Raw genomic sequence first — 20,132 nt, forward strand, 5'->3', positions numbered from 1 at the left:
TGCAGCTTTGGGTTGCCCACCCTGAGCAGCTCAGGGAATGTGTTTAAAGCTGCTGCACCTCTGGGTGTTGTTTTTCCTCTTCATGTCCTACATCCACAGCATTCAACACTTCCTTCCCCTTCAACCTCTTGAGGCTTTTCTCAAAGCTGCAACCCCAGGGGCTGCTTGAGCAGAGAACCAGGATCTGCTTATCTGGAGCTCGAGGGAAATTCTGCTTGGCTGCTGTGCTCCGGATGAAATGATGGAATGATGAAACGCCGGCGCGGCAGAGCCTGGGAGCTGCTCCCCAGGAACAGGGGAAGACTGGGAAAACAATCAGGGGCTCTCCTTTCACGGGGTCAAAGCCAGCCCCAGGCCATGGGACTCATCCAAGGCCCTCAGAGCAAGATTTTGGGATTTTGGTGCTTCAGAGAGAAGCAGTCGAAGGAGCCGATAAACATTTATGTGGGGAGAAACATCTCGGGACTGAAACATCAAATAAAACCCCACGAAATGAAATACGATCACAAGGGCTGGATGAAGCCATTAGAAAGTCTGGGCAGGTTTAAGAGCTCACTTGTGTGGAAAAGGGGGAGTTTGGTATTTTCAAGTGTTTCTACATCACTCATGGCATTCCCCAGGGCCTGGAGCCTGCTCTTGCTGCTAAAAATAAACCACTCAGGAAGGCTCCGACAGCCTTCTCAGAGCTTCAGGTGCTCTGAGCTGGAAAAGAGGAGAAAAAGCCACAAGGAAAGAATGGATGAGGCTGTTAGATGTGCCTGGGTGAGAAATGGCCACCTCCAGCTCTGCTTGACAGAGTGAGCAGGGAGCTGTCGTCTCACGGGGGGGAAATTCTAGCTTAGAGAAAACAACTCACCTCTGTCCCTTCATTTCCTGCAAGCTGATGGAGGAACACTCAGAATTCAAGAGAGTTTTGTTTTCTCTTTCTGGAAGACACTGCATGCTTTTATTCTCCCCTTTCTTTGTGCTTGTGTTTAGATAAAAAGTTAGGACACAAAGGCTTTGCTGGCTTGGTGCCAAGCTAACACTCAAGAAAACAAACCTCAACCTCCAAGGCCGAGAGGTTCAGTGGGTTGTTAAAGCCAGTCCTGCTTGCACAGGAAATCACATCATGTAATCTCTTGTTTGGGACTTTGGCAAAGGATAAAATCCTTCTCAGAAGGGAGAGCTGCCATTTCGGAGAGGAAAGGCCCAAGAGAAACACAGCATTTGAGGGAGCAGGGATTTTTCAGGATCTGTCTGCAGAAACACCCAGGCTGGGAGAGCAATTATTTATTTCAAGGCAATTAAAATGATCTTCCTCTCCAAGCTATCTACAGAAGCCTCCATTGACAGAGCTGAGAAGGAAACATTCTCCTGCCCAATCCAGGACCTGTTTCACCACTCCTGATCCAATTCTTTAACCTCTCAAAAACACACTTCACTTCTACCCTTCTGTTCTGCAAAGAAACCATGGAAAATTGTCCTCTGTGCAGGGCTAGTCGCAGTCTTGGATACGCTCTGGAGTGATTTTATGCAGAGTTTCTTTCTCTTTCTCATGGGCCATGTGGAACAGTATCAAAAGCCATAAAACTTTATGTATTTACAGCCTCTTTGGGGAGCGCAGCGCTCAGAACATCACTGCAGATGTAAATTAGCTCAATTATCTTTGCTTGGGATGGTTGGATCTTGCCCAATTACCGTTGCAGTTTCTCATTCTCTTTGGTGCTGACAAACAACACGTTTAAGTCCTTGTTCCACTGTTTTCCCAGATGCTAACACCACATAATTCTCTCTGATCTTCAGCCTCTGTTTTAAGAGAAACCTTTGGCATTTTTCCTTGACCATTTTCTACCCTCTCTAGGTTAAAGTTCCCTTCTTGGCCTTCTGGCACCTGCTGAGTGAATTTAATCTTACCCAAATCACCTGAAAGTGATTTTAGAGATTAATTTTAGTGCATCTCTACACTGTTTTTTCCTTACTACACTGAGATTTCTCTCCTCTGTCAATTATAATCCTCATCTGATCCGTCACCCTTTGAAGTTTTGACACATTTCAGCCTTCTTGGCATTACCCTCCATCAGCTTCTTGTCTGGAGAACGACTGAGAGCCACAGATTCCTTCCACAGACAGAAACTCCTCTGTTAATTGCCAGTGAGAACTGCTGCAATCTTATCAAAATCTGAACACCACAATTTTTCATTACTTTTATGCCCAGATAGCAGAGCCACGTGCCTTTGGAGCAGCTGCTGGAATCAGAGGATCTGATTTCCCCTCGTGCTCTGGCTTTTATTAGTTAACAACACTAAAAATCCCGTGGATTCTCTCGTACCTGGTGGGCCTGGTCACCTCCTCATGGATTCATTTCTGGGGGAAACAACAGCCACTCTCTCTGTGCCTGGAAAATCACTGCAAAACTAACACAAACAAAATGCTGACACCCTCAGGTGGTGTCTGACTTCAGGGACAGGTGCTGCTCCAAGGGGAGCTGTAGGAGCCAATTCCAGCGTTTCACACCTGAATTGTTCAGGTTGGAAAAGCCCTCTGAGACCATCCTGTGCCTGATCCCCACCTTGTCACCCACAGCAGAGCACTGAGTGCCACATCCAGTCCTTCCCTGGACATCCCCAGGAGCCCAGCCCCTTCCCATGCCTGTCCTCCCTTTCCACAAAGAAATTCTTCCTGAATTTTCACCGTTTTTCTTTGAACTTTCCTTTTTCAATTCCCTGAACTTTCACTGCCTGGGCTGCTCGCTCTCAGCTGGGGTGAACCCTCCAGCCCCTCACAGGGCAGGAGCTGGGAAAAAAGGAGGAATTAAGAACTCCCAACATCCCAAACTCTCCCAGCACCCACAACCAGGCTGTTGCAGCTCTCTCCCTGCCCCAGATGAGCCCCCGGTGCTCTGGAGCTTCCCAGGCTGGCTGAGCAGCAAACACTCCGGGCTTATCACTCCATCAGAGCAGTTGGAAGACAGTTGAGTGTCTCTGGGGTGCTGATAGCAGGAAAGGCTTTGCTCTGGGAGATAAGCTGCCCTCCCTGAGCAGCCAGGGGAGGCCGTTGGTATCTCAGTGTCTTCCAGGCCCTGCAGACACACCCTGGCTACGTGGGCATGGTGAGGAGCTGGGGACAGTTAACTGAAGCCTCGCTATCATCTCGCTCTGCTCCCTGGAATCGTTCCTGTCGTGCTGATCAAGCCTCTGCAGTGACCTCATTGCCTCACCCAGCTGTAAACAGGCAAAGCCTGGTGTTTTGGAGATGGAATAATTCAGGAGAGAGGTGTTTTGGGAAGGTATCTCAGCCCAGGGTTTTGAAATGCACACCAGCTCCGTTTGCTGCTTGAGCAGCTGCCCAGATCTCCCTGCAGGTTTCAGGAGAGAAAAGCATCAGATGAGTGCTCCTGGCCAGTCTGGGGGGAGCTGGGAGTGTCTGGAGTGCAGCTATTCCCTGCCAGCCCCAGCCAGAGCTCCCTGTGTCACCCCCAGCAGCAGATCCAGGCTCTGGTGGCACCCCACACTCAGGTGTGAGCGAGGCAGAAGGTCCAGGCCCCCTTCATCTGGAGGAATCAGCAGATGCAAGAGCCACGATGGGAGTGAGGAAGAAGCAGGGCGTGAACAGAGGCTGCACATCCAAAGCATTTGCAAACAAGGAGGGTAAATATTGTGCTGAGACAATACTGGCCTCAGTTTCTGTCTATATTACATAAAAAAATATTTCGTTTTTCGTTTTAAACGCTGCCCAGTCCTCCCCCCTTGGGCTGAGCTCAGCTGTGAGAAGGATGAACACCCTCTCTAAGGTCCTGCTCTGCTTCCCCTCCTTGTTTTGACCCGTGGCAAACCACCACTTGCCCAAATATCGATGTTTTCATCCAAATAACGGGGAGGGGGTTGGAATATTGTTAAAAAATAGCCCAGCTGCGAGGCAGAAATGTGAAAGTGGTGTAAAAGCATCGCTCTTTTTGCCGGGCTGGGGAGAACAGCACAGCAGCGTTATCCGTGGGCAGCCTCTGCCACCTGCTGGCACCAGCCTGTGCTTGGGGGACATCACCCAAGCAGGGGAAAATGGGCACCTCTGAAATTCACAGCCCTTTTCTAGGAGAAACATCACCTGTTTCGGTCTCATCAAAAACACTGAGGTCATAGAAAGGTTTATGATTAAAAAAATCACCCAGTTCCATCAGAGCAGGCTCCTCCAGGCCACATCCAACCTGGCCTTGGACACTTCCAGGGATCCAGGGACAGCCACGGCATCTCTGGGTGACCTGTGCCAGGCCCTCAGCACCTGGATAGCAAAGGATTCTCTCCTCAAGCTTCCAAGCCAGGCTTTTCTTGTACAAATTAAATTAAATTAAATTAAGTACCAATATGAGGTTTTAAAGTCTTTCTTTCCCCGGAGAGGTTTGTAAACCCAACCTGCAGAGCTGTGAGCACACCCAAGGGCAGTGCCAGGAGCTGAAAAGGTGAAATAGAAACTGTGACAAACTGAAAGCACCTTTTTATCCATCCTCTTACTCACAGGAGCCTCACCTGTACCTGAACACCAGTAAGGAATTTATAGACAATTAGCAGGGAAAGAATTCAGATGTTCAGCCAGGACTCAAACTTTGTCAGGGAAATTCTGTGGCCACACCTCGAAGTATTTTTAGTTCTGGCCTCGGCTACTCAGATAAAGCTTCTTGAAGCTTCCCAACGCTGCAGGCACTGTTTGAAGAACATTTCCAGGTTCTGTCTGTTTTGCAGCTCACTCTGGTGGTTCAGAGCCCTTTCCTTGTGGCCCAGACCCAACTGAAGGAACTTTATAACAAACAGGTGTTTTTTTGGGCAAATAAACCAGGATTTCCTTTCAATCAGCTCAGAATCCCATCAGTGTTATTTGATGCAACAGAATGTTTTGAAGCCAAGGACTGTTTTCAAACCACCAGCAAAAATATTTGTATTTTTTTTTTTCCTCTGCATCTTATTGCAGCTCTTTTGCTTTTCCTTCCCAACATTTATCTTTCACAACACCGAGCCTTGCCTGTACTTCCTGTTTGGCTGCTGGTTGGTACTTTTCTCATTTGCTGTTATTTTTGACTTCCATCCAAGCTTTGTATGATATTAATAGCTGTTGCACAGAACTGTAATCATCCTCAAACCAGCCCTAATATTAGCAGATGTAGCCAAGAGCTGTTGTCAAGGCCTGAGGGATTTAAGCAGTGAATTTTCTCCTCCATCCTGCCAATTTTGCCCCAGCCCAGGCAGCCAAAACATCTGCCCAGCACCCAACTCACACAGCCCCATCCTGGCCACCTCAGGCAAGAGAGAAGCAGCTTGGTCGAGCCCAAATGCACAGAAAGACACTGAAAGAAGATGCTGATGTGAGAATTCAAGAATTAGATGTTATTGGTTGACTAATTAATGCTTCAGTCTAATCAAGATAGAGCAATCACTCATTGTTCATCCAGCAGCGCTAACACTAATAGCCAAATTACTCATTTTCTTTTAAAGGTTGTCAGCAATAGAAAAAAATAAACACAGAGGATAAAAGCATCTACCCTGCTCCTCCAGCAGTAAATTCTCCTCCTTCCTTTGCGCTGCTGCAGTGACTCATCAGCATCCTGAGGGGGAAATAGTGATAGGTTTTTTCTTCTTTGCTGGCAGGAATATGATTTTAAGGCTGGTGGTTTCTTCCTTCTCAGTTTAGAGTTTACTTGAGGCTACTTTATTTTAATATATTTTTTACTATTCTCTCTACTGGAATCTTTCTTCCCAGGGCTGCAATCCCCCATTACACCCAGACACACCACGTGTACTGCATTTTACCTTTATTTTTTCTGTCATTTCCACTGCTTTCTGTCACCTGCCAAAGCCTCAGTGATGGATTCCTGGTGAGATGATGACACCCCTGGGGCCATCCCGAGCTCTGTCAGCACTTCCTGCTCCTTCAGGAAGGATTTGGGATTTACCCCAGGGACACTGCTGTCCCTCACACCAAACTGTGCAAACACAGTTGCCATCCCCTTTTTCTGGCTGGTTGCTGTGCCAGGCAGACGAGATAAACCCCAACAAAGCCGCCAGGGCAGATCCAGATGAGTCCTGGGGACAAAGTCCTGCAGCCTTTGGCTGCTCACCAATCAAGGTGATGCAGCATTTCCATTCTGATGGACCCTCCATCACCTCACACCAGGTGTAACTTCCTGAAAGCTCTAACACCAAAGTCCTTTCCAGCAGGGAGAAGTCTCCAGGGGGGAGTTCAGACCCTGCTGCTCTGACCACAGGGTTCCCTTCCTTGTCTATCCAATGTTTTATGAAGGGAAGATGGACAGCAAGAAGACACTTTCTTTTTCTGGTTTAAGCTCTTTCAGTTTCATTTCATCCTAGATAAGTGGTTTCATCTGACCCCACCCAGGAGAGAGCTTTCCTATTTAAGGCTCAGTCTGTCTTTAAGGTTACAGACTGTCCTCCCCAGGGTCTGATGCCACATGAAAGAGGTGCAGCCAAGCCATTGTCCCTCGACAGTGACGTGATGTCCGCAGCAGAAATGAGGTGAGTGCACAGCATCCCTCCTTGTCACAGCTCCCACAGTGACAGGCTGTGAGGGGACAAGGCTCAGCTCATCCTGCATCAGAATCCCACCATGGTTAAGGCTGGACAGGGCCTCTGAAAGTTGTCTTGTCCTCTGACTGCACCCAGACAACTTTGGAGTCTCTCTGAGGGTGGAGACTGCACAACCTGTCCAGGAAAGCTGTGCAAGGCCTCTCTTCTTCCCATGGTTAAGTTTCCTGATGTCCAGATGGAGCTTTCTAGGCTTGGTTGTGCCCTTCTTGCTCACTGGGCGCCACTAAAAAAGCCTTGCACTTCTCTCCACCCTCCCTTCAGTTATTTCCACAGCTCTAAAATCCTCCTGAGCCTTCTCTTCTCTTCTCTAGCCTGAACAGTCTCAGCTCTCTCAGCCTTTCCTCATGGAAGAGACACTCCAGTCTAACACCTTCCTTACCTTGCTGGGATCTTTTTTGAGCCATTTCTTCATCCTTCAGCTGAAGGCACAGCCCCTACCAATAGAAGGTGAAGAAGCTTTCAGTGTATGGGTGGGGCTGTCTCTACTCTCCCTTTTTGCAGCCCATCCCAGAGCCTTTGCCTTAGATAAGAGAGCAGCCCTGGCTCCAGGCACTGGTGACTGCTCTCCAATGGGAAGGCTCACTGAAAAATGGGCTGATTGGAACAACAATCTGGAGGTCCTTTAGTAGCCCAAATACAAGGGATGTGTTGAGCAACTGGAGAGAGTCTCCTCCTCCACCTCCCTTCCTCTTTTCCCCCCACTCCGTGTGGGCAGCCCAGGGTCCCACCCTTCCATAACGTAATTCACCATTTCCTCTTTGCAGCAGGGAGCAGCTGAAGGAGAAGCTGGACGCCCTCCAGTGTCACTTCACCTGGGAGCTGGACATTGACTCTCTCAGTCCTCAGCACGTCCTGCAGAAGTTGGATGTCGAGATCAAGCACACGGCCCACCAGAACCAGGTGGCTCTCCTGGGGCTCCAGGCATTCCTGCACCAGCTGGACAACCAGAGCACGGCAGCTCTGCAAAGCCTCCGAGCTGCTGAGGAGCGCAACAGCGAGGAGGAGCAGCCGGCATCCACTGCCGGCTCTTTGGTCATCTACGGGAATTATGCTTGGATTCATTACCTTCAGGGCTCCTATCAGGAGGCTGAAACCTGCCTGCAACGAGCTCAGCAGCTCTGCCCAACCCCCTGGGACGTGCGGCTGCTCCCGCACATCCAGGCACACAAAGGCTGGTCCCTCCTGGTCATCAGAGCCCGCAACGGGCAGCGGGCAAGAGAGTGCTTCGAGGTGGCCTTGATGCTCGAACCAGAGAACAGATCTTTCCGTACTGGGCTTGGAATGGCTCTTTATTCCTCCTGGAATTTCTTCTGGCAACCTGATATGGCAAGCAAAGCCATAGCCCCGTTGGAAGCAATTGTCAACGAGCAGCCAAATAACTACAGAGCCAAAATATATTTGGCCAGGCTACTTGGACAAGGAGATAGGGAAAAATCAATTGGCTTGGCTGAAGAATGTGCAGAGGGAAGCTCTGACCCCGAGGTCCTCAGACTATCGGTTTTTCTCAGGATGTCACAGTCGACAGAGCGAGCGCTCGAGATCGCCCAGCGAGCCGTGCAGCAGAACTCAGGTTACCACCTTCTCTACCAGGCCTTGGCCCAGTGCTACAAGCAACAGTGGCTTAAAGCAAACCAGGAGGACAAGAATAATATACTGGATGCAGCCATCAGACACCTCCAGCAAATTGTTGAGGCGCATCCAGACCGTGACCTTACAATTGTCAGGCTGCAGCTGGCGGAGCTCATTGGTGCGAGGGATCCAGCACAGGAAGAAGCGATCTACAAGGAGCTGCAGGAGAAAATCCAGACCCTGAGCCTCAGGTACCGTCAAGCCTTGAATCGTGCCTGGGGAAAGTTCTTCCTCTACCGGGGGAGATCGCTGGGAAAGGCAAGAGCCAAGTTCATGGCTGCTTACAGCATTCCTGTGCAGACAGACCAGAGGAAGGACTGTGGGCGCAGGCTGAGGAGGATGGCTCAGACCTACCAGCGCAACGGTGACCCCGACGCTGCCAACGACATCCACCGCTTCCTCCAAGAGGCCGACCGGCACCTGTACGGGGACCCTGCTGCGCTCAGTTTGGATGATGAGGATGATCCCATCCCAGAGAGAGCAGAGAATGACTTTTCCCAAGGCTAGAAGGGCAAAAGGAACTGTCTGGCTCTGCACAGCAGTGCCATCCCTCACATGGTGATTCTGCTGGCTCCTCACGTCGCCCCATTGCTCAGCCATCAAATCCAGGCCCACCCGTGGGTAACCAAGTGCCCAAACCTCAGCCACGCTGCTGTGTCCTGCTTCTCCCCCAGGGAATGAAAACAAGAGTGAAGAATTTGGCTTACGGGGTCTGAGCACAATCTTCAGCAGGTGTGGACCCGTGTCTCTCCCTTGGAACTGCCACTGATCAGAACTGAATGCTGATTAGGGCAATGTGAGAAATCAACTCGTTAATTAGAAGAATTCCACCATTAGCAACAAACCAGGAGGTGGATTCCTCCTCGAGATCGGTGAGGAGCCGTGATGAGAGTGAAGTCCTTCAGGACAGGACACAGACAGCCCCTGCTCCGTCCAAATGCATTTAACTCTGCTGATTAAGGAGCCACAGAGGTGATTTTATCTACACTAATCCTCAGAAGCACACGCACGCCTGCCCCTGCCTGGATGTAAACCAGGAGCTTTCTTGTACTGGTTCCCACCAGGAATGGCATTTTCATCCCTGTTTCTGGAGCCAAACTGTGGCTTTTAATATTCTTTGATCAATAAATATTTCTCTGTGTGATTTATCCTTGCTGGCGTCTTCTTGCAGCCTGAAGCATCCAGAGCATGGAATGCCAAAGATCTGCCCTCTCCTCACTGTTCTCACTCTCCATCCCCCTCCCAGCCCTTCCCACTTGGAATTTGTGCCCTTACCTGAAGGCACAGGTGGGCATCCCCCATCCCAATCACCCCAAGCACTGCCAGGGTCACCTCTGTGCCCAGCAGTACCTGAGTGGGGGTGGCCTCCTCGGGTGTCCCTCAGCAGGTGCCACCAACAGTGACCACATTCCTGCTCCAGTGAGGAACAGGCAAGGACCTAGTCGGGGAGATGCTCCAGGAAAGGACCAAGTGTGCCCAAAACCAGAATTTGGGTAAGGAGAACACGCTTTAGTGCCCCTCTTGTGCACACTTGGTGTGTTTGAGAAGCCAGGGCCAGAAACAGCCCCTTGCTCGGTGGCCCCAGCACCAGTGTACAAACACTTCACCCACCAGACCTCACAATCAAGGGGAAAGAGAAACAGCCCAGGCCACCACACCCACCCTGGGCTATTTCACCTCCCAGCACAAGACTTGGGACCAAACCTGTCACCCTCCTTCGTCCCCTGGACACAGGAGCCACAGCCCAGGGCAGCAAAGTTGGCTGGGATCAGTCCTTGGGGCAGGAGCTCCTCAGAGAGCAGCCCCTCAGCCTCCACTGAGGCCACACATGCCTGGCTGAAAATACACAGCACAAGTTAAAACCATGAGCCAGAGCACACAAAACTGTGGGTTGTGTAAAACATCAGCATTTACTTCACTGCACAGTCAGGACAGTTTTCCAAAGCTCAATAAAAACAGCCACTTGATAAACCCCTGTGTGTTCCACAGGTGTCTTCACACAGGGCAAGGTCCCAGAGCCTGGGAAAGCAGGACTTCCACCCCCACTGAACCACCCTCCCTCCCCTCACCAGCATGAGCAGCACTAACTCCTTTGGGCTTCCCAGGAACCCCTTTTGGCTTTGCATCTACACCCTCCTCTACAGAATTCACCCCTGCAAACACATATATATAAATAGATAATATATAGTAGCAGGAAACGTTCCTTTGGAGAAGCCACAGTCCCTCGGGCAGTTCATTAGAGAGGCTTTTGCCCACCAGCCCAGTCCAACACTGCCATCCTCAGGACTGCAGCTGCACCACCAGCCAGGTGGGACAGACTGTGCTGATGGAAAACCTGGATTCTGACAAAGTTCAGGCACTGCTGTGTCAACAACATCCTATGGAGTCCTAAAAACCCCAACCAACTGACCCTCATTTTGTGACTGCTCTACTTCACACAGGGAAAAAAACAGATGTTAGTTAAAATGCCAATTCTCTAGAGTTTCTTTAATGATTAACACTGAACAAATCCTGCTCGTTACTGTTTTCACCAATACTACATTCAGCACAGCATTAGATAATAAAAATAAATTGCACTATAAAATCCCATTAAAAGTCTCAGTTAAGCTGAAAGATAAAAGGCAAAACATCATTTAATATAAGCTGCCAGGGGCCACAGAGACAACCTGTGCTTCTTCCACATGTGAGCATTGCTGTGCAAATGCCAGGACAAGACCAACTCCCAGGTCTTCACTTCAGCATAGGAGAGGCAAAGAAGTTTCCCTGATGCCCAAACTGGGGTGTTGACTTGCTTTTGCTCCCAAATCTAATTCAAGAGAAACACAAGAACATCAGTATGAATTCTGATTCCATACTGATATTCTGTAGGTATAACAGACCAAAGATAACAAGGTAACATCCTCCTGCTGGACACAGAATTTCAATACTCTCCTTCTTGCAGGGAACATTCACCCAAATTTCACCCACCTCCCAAACTAAGTTCCTCTGTGTACCACAGGAGGATGTTTGTTACCCATCAGGCAGCTGCTGCTCCCACAGCACAGATTAAGGGAGGGTTTAGTGAGCAGTAAATGCTGACTGCCCCCAAACATCTGCTCTCCTAGAGCACCCAAACCACCTGCAGTCATTCCAAACGTGGCATGAGAGCACCCATGGGCACTTACTTGGGGGTGGTCTTGCTGAAGGTGGAGCGGACCCTCTGGGACAGGGAGCTGGATGAGGGTGTCTTGGAGAGTTGCTGCTCTGGGGTGGTGAGAGGTCCCAGAATGCTCACTGCCAAAAGAGAGCAGCACAGTGTGGAGACAGCTCAAGTTTTTTCTTTGCCATGCAGGGAACATCAGGCATTCCCTGGCATCTGTCAAAAGCACTAGACAAATCTGGCATTTCCTGGCAGACTTTGCTTTTCCCTCTCCCTCTGTGAAGCTCTGAGAGCCTCCCAGGCTGCTGGGATTGCTGTTTTTAGCAAGGGAGGAAGAGGCAGGATTACCTTGAATCTCAGGTGTCCGTGGAGTGGAGTAGGCATTGGTGTTCTCAATCACATGTGCTGGGTCAATGTTCTCCTGCTCCACCATCATCATCTGGCTCCAGTAGTCCATGGGCAGCAGCAGGAGTCGCTCCACGACCTACAGACACCCCTGTGAGTCACTGATCACAGAACCATGGAATGGTTTGGGTTGGAAGAGAGAAAATCACCAAGGTTTGTCCTACCTTGGGCTGACGCTTCGTGTCCTGCAGGAGGGTCATGGGGTCAGGATCTGGTACCGCGTGGGCAACTATGGTGGGGCCAAAGACTTTGGCCAAATTGGAGATGTCCATTTTGGTGTCTGGGCTCTGAGCCACCCTGCAAGATAAGAAATTCAAAAAGAATGTAGCTTCACCCCTTCACTTGTGACACAAGTCCCCTGTCCCACACACATTTGGCCTCTGAGGGAGCAAAAGTTTGTTCCAGAATTTGTTCATGCTCACAGGCAGTAACCAGACCCAATCAGAAAAAACACCCGTGGGGTACCTTCCCCTTTCAGATCACAGAATGGTTTCTGGGACCTTAAGATCACCTGGTTCCAACCCCATTATCCCTCAGAACGTACCTCTGCAGGTGGACCATGAGGAAAGCCAAGGTGTCCCTATTGGCCTGAGGCAGTTCTCCAATTGCTTGATACATAGCAGCAATGCTGTTGTCCTCATCCAAGATTTCTAGCAGGAAAAAATAATATTTAGACCTAAGAAAGCGCTCCCAGAAGATGCAATATGCCCCTCACAGCCACAGCTACCCTGAAAAATAAGCCAGAAACAGCTCATGCTGTGCTAATAATCTTGTATCCTGCCCAACTACAATTCAGGCACGAGGACTCCACAGAGCACCAAGGCCTGCTGGCTCACTTGACAGCAAAACCACAAGCACTGAGCCTCAGGAAAGAGCTGCAGATGTCACGCAGCAATTCCTCACCTGCAGCTTCCATGAAAGTCTTGTTTAACCGGAAAGTGAGGAGGGGCTCTTTCAGGCTGCGCAGGAAGTCCTTGAGAAGGCCGCAGATGGCGTGGATATCGTCCACTTTACTGAGCAAAGGAATGTTCTTTCCTCTAAGAAACTTCTCTTTCAGTTCCCTCACAGTCTTCTCACAGCCAGAGACGCGGTAAATGCCTGTCTGTTGGCACAAAGTTTGGCTCAGAGGAGGAGGTCAACTGATTTTCTTCCATCCCCACCTTCTCTCCACACCTCAGTCACTCACTGAGCAGCACAATCCACACCATAAATAGAGGATATTTGGGTTAAAAATTTGTGCTTCCCTACCACCACAACCCATTTCATTAGCACTGTTTCACACTTCATTTTCCTCTTACCTCATGCAGCCCTCGTTGCTCAATCTCATTAACACAGTGCACGATGATAGAAGGGATCATTGGAGGAGTAGAAGGGACAAAATCCATCAAGGTGCCCTAAAAGGCAGAAGGGAAAGTAAAAAAAAAAAAGACTGATTCAGTCACCAAGACATGGAAAATACTCTCTCAGGAATTCACAGCAAGATCTATGGTCTGAAAACAAGAATTGTTGCTCTTCTCAGGACTGATGAAGAAACATCACATCCATCAGCACAACGCTGCATCGCCTGCCCAGAGCTGCCACCTTCCCCACTCAACGCCCTCCTACCATCACACCCCTACACCCCCTCCCTGCTTGTGGAATGATGCATTAGCGAGCTCATTTGCATGTTATTATGCAGCTCTGAGCAACAGGAGCTTTTGCTGGGGAAGGCAGCCTTGGAGCTGAGCGAGTCCCCAAGCCAAGGTGGGCCCAGGGCACAGACCCACCTCGCCAATGCGGACCGGAGTGCCCGTCAGCGTGGGGATGCAGGGCAGAGGGCAGCGCTCCCGGCACTCGGGGTGAGTGACCACCCTGCAGTCTCTGCACTTCAGAGAGATCTTCCCAAACTTGACTCTCTTTCCACATGGAACACATGATTCTGGCTTGATAACCTGGTGATGCAGAGCACACAGATGGGAGAGATTAGTGCAGTGTGGTAACTCAGCAGGAATTAAACTGGGTAACAGTTCCCTGATCCATGCAGGTATTGACCCAAGACATAGCCATAGAATCATGGAATAGCCTGAATTGGAGGAGACCCACAGAGATCATCAGTCCAGCTCCTGCATAGGCACCCCAACAATCCTGCCCTGTGCATCCCTTGGAGCATTGTCCAAACGTTCCTGGAGCTCTGGCAGCCTTGGGGCTGTGCCCATTTCCTGGGGAGACTGGTCAGTGCACGACTGCCCCTCTGGGAGATCCTTTTCCCAATATCCAACCTAAACCTCCCTCGACACAGCTGTTAGCCTCTTATCACACACATTTCAAGATGGAAGGAGATGCTTTTCCAAGCTCCTCCTGCCTGTAGACCCACCGTCTTTGAAACAAAGTCGTGCAGCCTCACTCCCCCGTTGTGCTGCGGGGTGCTGGAGCCATCGGTGTCTGATTTGGACTCCAGCTGCTTACTGCCAATGCTGGACTCGCTGTTCCAGGGCTGCAAAGGACCTGGAGGACACAAGAGAACGAGGCTGACTGCCTGGAATCACCCTCTGCCCCTAGAAGCACAGCTATCATAAACCAGAAGCAGCTCCCAGGTCCTGGAATAACGAACATTTCAGGATAGGCCAGGTAGTTGTGTCAGGACAGGATGGAGATTGCACCTACCGCTCTTCCTCCGGCTCCTCCGAGGGTAAGGCACAGTCTGGATGGTAGAAATGGCTTCAATTGGGCCACCATCACTGGGGACCATCACAGTGGTCTTTGCTACTATGGATTCATTAGCCTGGAATGACAAATACACCAGTGACAGGAGAGCTGACAGAACACAGGAGTGCCAGTGGCCCTGGAAACAGGCAGGAACCGTGGCCAAGGGCACACAAACCCAGCTGTGACCACCATACCTGGTCTGCTGTGTTGCTAATGGATCTGGATTTCTTCTGAGGAGCTGGGGGGCCTTCAGCAAACTTCCTGGAAGAGCGCTGAAAAGAGAGCACATTCTTGTTTAGGAGCAGGAATGATCTTCACTTGGCATGACACTGGTTCAGAATGACTAGGAGGACTGAATGCTTTGTGCATCTGTGGTGTGTGCAGACAAGTCCTCCAGAGGTACCTCTGCTTCGTGGCAACCTTGGAGGTGCCAGGAAAAACTAGAAAACCTCTTTCAGGTAATTTTCCTAGCCAGCTTTATAATTCAGTTCAGAAAAAAAAGAAAGCTAGCCTAAGAAAAGAGGACAAAAAAGCCCCAACAAACCCACAAACTACACACACAAAAAACAGCAGCTAAGCAAATCCCAGACTCTTCCCAGCTCCTCTAGTGATGGTTTCAGGCTCTTTCCCACCTGTATCTTCTGCAGATTAAAGCAGAACAAGCACCAGCTCCTTTACAGCATAGAAAAATGTTAACTTTCTCCCTATGTCACCATTTTTGCTTAATCTGGGAGCTGTTAATAATCTCCAAGTGTTTTCTAGCAAACCCCAGACTGTAACACCACAAGATATACAGAAACTCCACTTATTTTCAGTAGACAAACAATGGCATCAGACCTAAATTTCAATCTAAACCCTCACAGCAGCAGCACATCCATGCAAGGTCTGACTGTGCTCAGTGGCTCAGAGGTCACTACAGGTAGCTGTGAGGTGACAGATGGTGGCATTGTGGAAGCCAGGGGGAACAATGGAAACTGTGTGACAAGGAACAATTGAACAATACCCGCTTCTCTCTCCTCTTCAGCCTGACAGCTTTCACCACCGAGGAATTCCAGTCCTGGGGGAAATACATTGGTTAATGGTAAATACCACAAAGCCCTGGCCAGGGCTTTCATCAAATTTTAGCCAACAGCACACCCGGGAAATGCAAATCAGCTCAGCCAGGTTAATATCCCAGTAATCTAAACACAAAGGGTCTCTGGAGATCAACCCCCTCCCCTCGGGCTTTACAGGGGAGGAGAACTTCAGAACGTGGAGTTACATTACCAGTGAGTCATCGGTCTTGTCAAAGCTGATGTCTGACAGAATTGAGCCAGATTCATCTATTGTAGACAGCCTAAAAAACAAAAATTAGAAGCAGCTTGTATCAGTTTGGCTTTCAGTCAGTCACGGTTCCAGAACAATCTCACTGACTCAGAAGAGCCGTATTTTAAAGTGGAACAAAAAGGAAAACTGTTGACATGGGTGCGGAACGAGTCACAGAGGCCGACAGCTGGATTGATGCCTGACACCTCAAATAAAAAGCTGTTTCCTTACCTTTTGTTGCCTGCATTTCCCAGAGAAGTCTGTGGCCTGTTCAGGAAGGCGAGGACAGACTTCTGCTCCTCGCTGAGCTGGATGCTGCCCGAGGCATCACACATGAGCAGCTCCCGGATCAGCTGGATTTGCCGCTCCTGTGAGCAAAGATAACATCAGCAGCTGGACACACTGTGTTTAATTACTGTAAGACCCCAAGTGTTTGAGATACCAGAGATAAGCTCAGAACTTGTGTCAGTGGGCTGCTAATGGTTGTAGGCAGGTAATGGCAGCTCAGACAGGTAATGGCAGCTCAGTCTCCTTTCCCAGATCAAAGCACAAGGCTGCTCCGAGGAGCTGAACCAATTCCTTGCCTTTTTTTCCCCCTTTTCTTCCCATGAGTGCCACTGATCAATGCAGTTAAATCGCCTTGTCTCCACCCTCCCAACAGCTGATGGGTAACACAGGAATTACTCACCAGCTTCTCACAGTCCATCTCAGCTTTTTGCCGCCGTTTGATCTCCACATCCACCTGATTGCGGGCATGTTTCAGCTTCACATCCAGGGCACTGCGCTCAGCTTCAGTCTTCATGAGGAGATCTTTGTACCTGCCGAGCTCGTGCTCCGTTTTCTGCCATTCCCTCCGGTACTCCTCAAAGTTCTTCGCTAACTGGATAAACTCTGGGGAGAGAACATGTGAGGCTTTAGCTGGGCAAGCAGAGGAGCAGCTGACAGCAGGGATCAGTTCAAACAGAATCCCAGGATTCCTGAGGCTGGAAAAGATCTCTAAGAGCACTGAGTCCAATCTGTGCCAAATCCCCACCTTGTCACCCAGCCCAGAGCTCCGAGTGCCACGTCCAGTCATTCCTTGGACACTTCCAGGCATGGGGATCCCAAACCTCCCTGGGCAGCCCTCTCCAATCCCTGACTGCCCTTTCCATGAAGAAATTCTTCCTCCTGATACCCAACCTGCTCCCAACTGAGGTGTGGAGAACCCAGCCACACGAGATCCATTTTTCAGACCAAGCCCTTCCTGTCAGCACCAGCCAGAAGAGCTGGAACATGAGACATTGCACAAGCAGCACAGTTTGCTACAAGCAGAACGTGGCCCTGCATAGAAATTCAGCTGGGACTCGATGTTTCTCCATAAAGGAAAAACCCAGATTGGGCTGGTTTTAGCATCTTCAGCAGATTCTTGAGGAACAAAACTCACGGCATTCGTTTCCTTCGCTCAGAAGCTCGGCCTGGCGCGTGAGCTGCTCGTACAGACCCCGCAGGTTCACCATGGCAATCTCCATCCTCCTGCCAAAAAAACACAGCTAATGACAGCCCAGCCCTTCCCTCCCACCTCCGAGCAGAAACCAGCCCAAAGAGAAGAGAACCAGCCTCAGAGTTACTGGTTGTAATGCTTTCAGGCGTGTTCGAGAAGCTGCACGAACAAAACTCATGTTTTATGGAGATCTATGCATCTACTTTTTTCCATTGGGAATGAAAATCCACAGCTCTCCACAGTTTATGGATAAGAGAGCCTTGGAGAAAGGCAGATCTGCCCACCTTAGTGCTTCCACTATCCTCCAGCACAGCACTGAGGGTCAGAACCCAAGGCAAGATGAGGGATCCCAAGTCCTTCCCAGCAGAAAGGATACAGAACACAGCCCATGCCCTGTCTACAAATATCTTGGTACTATATAGGCCACTAAAAACCTGCAAGTTTTCAGCACTTTGTAAGATAAAAATAGGAGCAACATTCTGGGGAATTTTAATACAGTTTTAAATTTAGCTGCATTTTAAGTTACAGCTCCTCCTGCAAATAGCTGTTAAAATTCAACCAGTCAGCACATTTCTCTCAAACAGCAGCAACAACGGCATAAACAGAGGCAGCGAAGGGGAAAGTCTCCAGCTCAGCAAGACAGAAATGACTTCACTAATGCGAGAGGTGGCTGGGGCAGGCAGGGCAGTGAAACGTGCTGGTGCTGGAAGGCTTGGGAGAGGTGCCAGGAGAGAACACAACAAGCACAGAAGGCTTTGAAGTACCTGTTTCACAAGTACAGACTTCACAGGCACACCGATACCTCAGTACTTTCTCTATCAGGCGGACCGGGCGGTGTGGAAGAGCTCTGCCCTTGCCCTGCGAACTCAGAGCACGGGGCAGGCCCAGCTCGGTGCCTCAATTACCAGCACCAGCATCACCATCCCCACGCCCACCGAGACCCCCGAGGCGGGGAGGTGGGCTTCGATCCCCGAGGCTGCGACCCCCGAGGCCGGAAGATGGGCCTCGATCCCCGAGCCGAGCGACCGGGGCTCCGAGAACCCTGAGGAATGGGCCTGGGCGGCTCCGGGATCCGCCGCTTCCCTCAGCCTTCCGGATCCTCCGCACTCCCCTGAGCGCCTGGTTCCTCCCAGCTCGCCCCCAGCCCTTCTCCGCCCATCCCTGCACTCACCTGAGCCCCTCCAGGCTCCCTTCAGGGTCCCTCAGCGGAGCCCCCCCAGGTTCCCCTCAGGGTCCCTCAGCGGAGCCCCCCCAGGTTCCCCTCAGGGTCCCTCACCCGGACCTCAGAGGCGCGCGCAGCCTCAACCGCCCCGCGCTCCGGTTCGAATCCGCGCCTCCAGCCAATCCCCGCGCGGTCCGGCCCCACCGATGTTTCTCATTGGCTGGGCGCAGCGGGATGCTGAAGCCGGCCCGCCGCCATGTTTGCTGAGGATGGGCCCCCCCCTGTTCTCTAGGGCCGGTCTTGGGGCGCGGCCGCGCGCGCGCTGAAGCCGCCCAGCGCCATCTTTGGTGCTGGCCGCTGGTGCCAGACCGCGTTGCGTAGCAACGGGGACTCCGTGAGGGCCCGGGACCCCCAGGCCTGGGCCTGCTCCTCGTCCAGCGCTCCAGAGGGGCTGAACTGGGAGGAAAATCCCTCCTCAGGCCGAGCCCTGGCTCTCATTTCCAGCAAAAACACTGGCACAGGGCTCGTGAGGGCCTGAGCCCCCCGCCGTGGTTCTGCAAAAGGTCCCTGCAAGGGGCTGGCTGCAGCCGGGTGAGGGTTGAAATTCACCGCGAGGCTCTTTATGAAGTGTTGGCGCTTGAGAAATACGATGCTTTGCCTGATTTTTGTCTTTAAATGTTGATTTGAGTAACAGCCGGCAACTTGCGCCAAAGGCGAAACCCATTTCAAGCCACGTACGAGACTTCCCTGTGCAGGCGTTTAATATGCAAACAGATAAAACCCAAACCAAACAATCACACAAAGGGAATTCACATAATAATAAAATAACAACGTGCTTTAATCTTTTAAATCTGAAACAAAACAGCGGGTAATTGAAGAATGGATATTAGCAATTAGAAAGCGGAACTAAATGCTTAAAATTGCGCAGTGGAAAAGGGAGTTCATAAAGCAGATTGCTCTCATCATCCAGCTGCTTTGTTGGAACTGCTTTATTTAGGGTATATAGTTTGTTTTAACTTAATAATAATTAATTTGTAATAGATTGTAAAAAGCCTCAAGATCTTTGGAAAAGTAAACGTTACTGTGAAGAAGAGAGCAAAAATTATCTACATTTTATGGGGGAAGTGAGGCCTAGAAGGGACACAACTCATCCTCTGAGCAAACGGCCAAGCAAGAGAAAGGTTCTGACTTTGATAAATGAACTTATAGAACAAAAAATCACCCAAAAAGCCAATTTGCCCCTGTCTGGGAAGAAGCTGGAGGTTGAAGGGTACACCTGGCTCTGCAGAGTCTCTTGTGCAGGTACATCCCCCCTTTGAGATGAGGCTCAGCTGTTCTGGTGTCAGCCCGGGGCCTCCTGCAGCTCCTGCCTGTAATTAAATCTTCCAAGATGCTAAGATGTCTCTATTGGCAGATCGTATTTATAGGCAGGCGAGTTGTTTTAGTGTCGTTCTGAAGAGTTAAGGAAGCTTTTGCTCATAAGCAAATTCTGTTCTCTTTCAAATTGTCATCCGCAATCTCATGCCAATAAAAAAGCACATTATTTTAGATGATTGCCCCCACGGTGCTTGTAGTGAGTTACTGCAGTAGGTGCTGGGCTTGTGTTACACAAATTACATTTCTTCCATATGTGTTCAACCATCGTCCTTCCAAATCCTCCTCTGGATCAGGAGGGCAGCAGGATCTGAGCACCCCAAAAAGCTGCTCAGAACCCCCCAGCCTGTGCTGTGGACCTGGAAAATGAGCATTTGCTCA

The 20,132-nt window shown here is 50.3% G+C and overlaps 2 protein-coding genes and 1 long non-coding RNA gene across 5 annotated transcripts; 1 reads left to right on the plus strand and 2 right to left on the minus strand.

Moving 5' to 3' along the window:
- Positions 1 to 5,762: 5,762 nt before the first annotated feature.
- LOC147647888 (uncharacterized) lies at positions 5,763 to 7,424 on the minus strand. Its single transcript, XR_015281258.1, has 3 exons — positions 7,321 to 7,424; positions 6,952 to 7,006; positions 5,763 to 5,896 (listed from the first exon to the last, which is right to left on the minus strand). It is a non-coding gene; the product is annotated as an uncharacterized LOC147647888 (long non-coding RNA).
- On the plus strand, positions 5,894 to 9,349 carry LOC111940504 (antiviral innate immune response effector IFIT1-like). 2 transcript variants are annotated; one of them, XM_023943222.2, is made up of 2 exons: positions 5,894 to 6,500; positions 7,337 to 9,349. In XM_023943222.2, the coding sequence occupies exons 1-2, from the start codon at positions 6,430 to 6,432 to the stop codon at positions 8,706 to 8,708; spliced, it is 1,443 nt and encodes a 480-aa protein (XP_023798990.2). In that variant the 5' UTR covers positions 5,894 to 6,429; the 3' UTR covers positions 8,709 to 9,349. The 2 variants fall into 2 exon arrangements, with proteins under 2 accessions (XP_023798990.2, XP_023798991.2); XM_023943223.2 differs by having other exon boundaries at positions 6,349 to 6,500; positions 7,340 to 9,349.
- A 737-nt stretch (positions 9,350 to 10,086) lies between these two features.
- On the minus strand, positions 10,087 to 18,970 carry RACGAP1 (Rac GTPase activating protein 1). 2 transcript variants are annotated; one of them, XM_023943221.2, is made up of 17 exons: positions 18,387 to 18,970; positions 17,159 to 17,247; positions 16,424 to 16,626; positions 15,967 to 16,103; positions 15,697 to 15,766; positions 15,434 to 15,487; positions 14,625 to 14,702; positions 14,389 to 14,506; positions 14,099 to 14,229; positions 13,512 to 13,676; positions 13,044 to 13,139; positions 12,649 to 12,847; positions 12,290 to 12,395; positions 11,910 to 12,042; positions 11,689 to 11,824; positions 11,366 to 11,474; positions 10,087 to 11,007 (listed from the first exon to the last, which is right to left on the minus strand). In XM_023943221.2, the coding sequence occupies exons 2-17, from the start codon at positions 17,241 to 17,243 to the stop codon at positions 10,932 to 10,934; spliced, it is 1,896 nt and encodes a 631-aa protein (XP_023798989.2). In that variant the 5' UTR covers positions 17,244 to 17,247; positions 18,387 to 18,970; the 3' UTR covers positions 10,087 to 10,931. The 2 variants fall into 2 exon arrangements, with proteins under 2 accessions (XP_023798989.2, XP_086726283.1); XM_086870157.1 differs by lacking the exon at positions 18,387 to 18,970 and adding an exon at positions 17,980 to 18,380.
- Positions 18,971 to 20,132: the final 1,162 nt, after the last annotated feature.

Source organism: Cyanistes caeruleus, chromosome 32 (genome assembly GCF_971803275.1).
Source record: "Cyanistes caeruleus chromosome 32, bCyaCae1.hap1.1, whole genome shotgun sequence".
NCBI lineage: Eukaryota > Metazoa > Chordata > Aves > Passeriformes > Paridae > Cyanistes > Cyanistes caeruleus.

Coding starts and splice junctions, on each gene's coding strand:
- LOC111940504 (XM_023943222.2), top strand. CDS start 6,430: ATGCCACATGAAAGAGGTGCAGCCAAGCCATTGTCCCTCGACAGTGAC. Junction 6,501..7,336: donor ATGTCCGCAGCAGAAATGAG/GTGAGTGCACAG, acceptor TCCTCTTTGCAG/CAGGGAGCAGCTGAAGGAGA.
- RACGAP1 (XM_023943221.2), bottom strand. CDS start 17,243: ATGGAGATTGCCATGGTGAACCTGCGGGGTCTGTACGAGCAGCTCACG. Junction 14,507..14,624: donor TTAGCAACACAGCAGACCAG/GTATGGTGGTCA, acceptor TTGTCATTCCAG/GCTAATGAATCCATAGTAGC. Junction 12,396..12,648: donor GACTTTCATGGAAGCTGCAG/GTGAGGAATTGC, acceptor TTTTCCTGCTAG/AAATCTTGGATGAGGACAAC.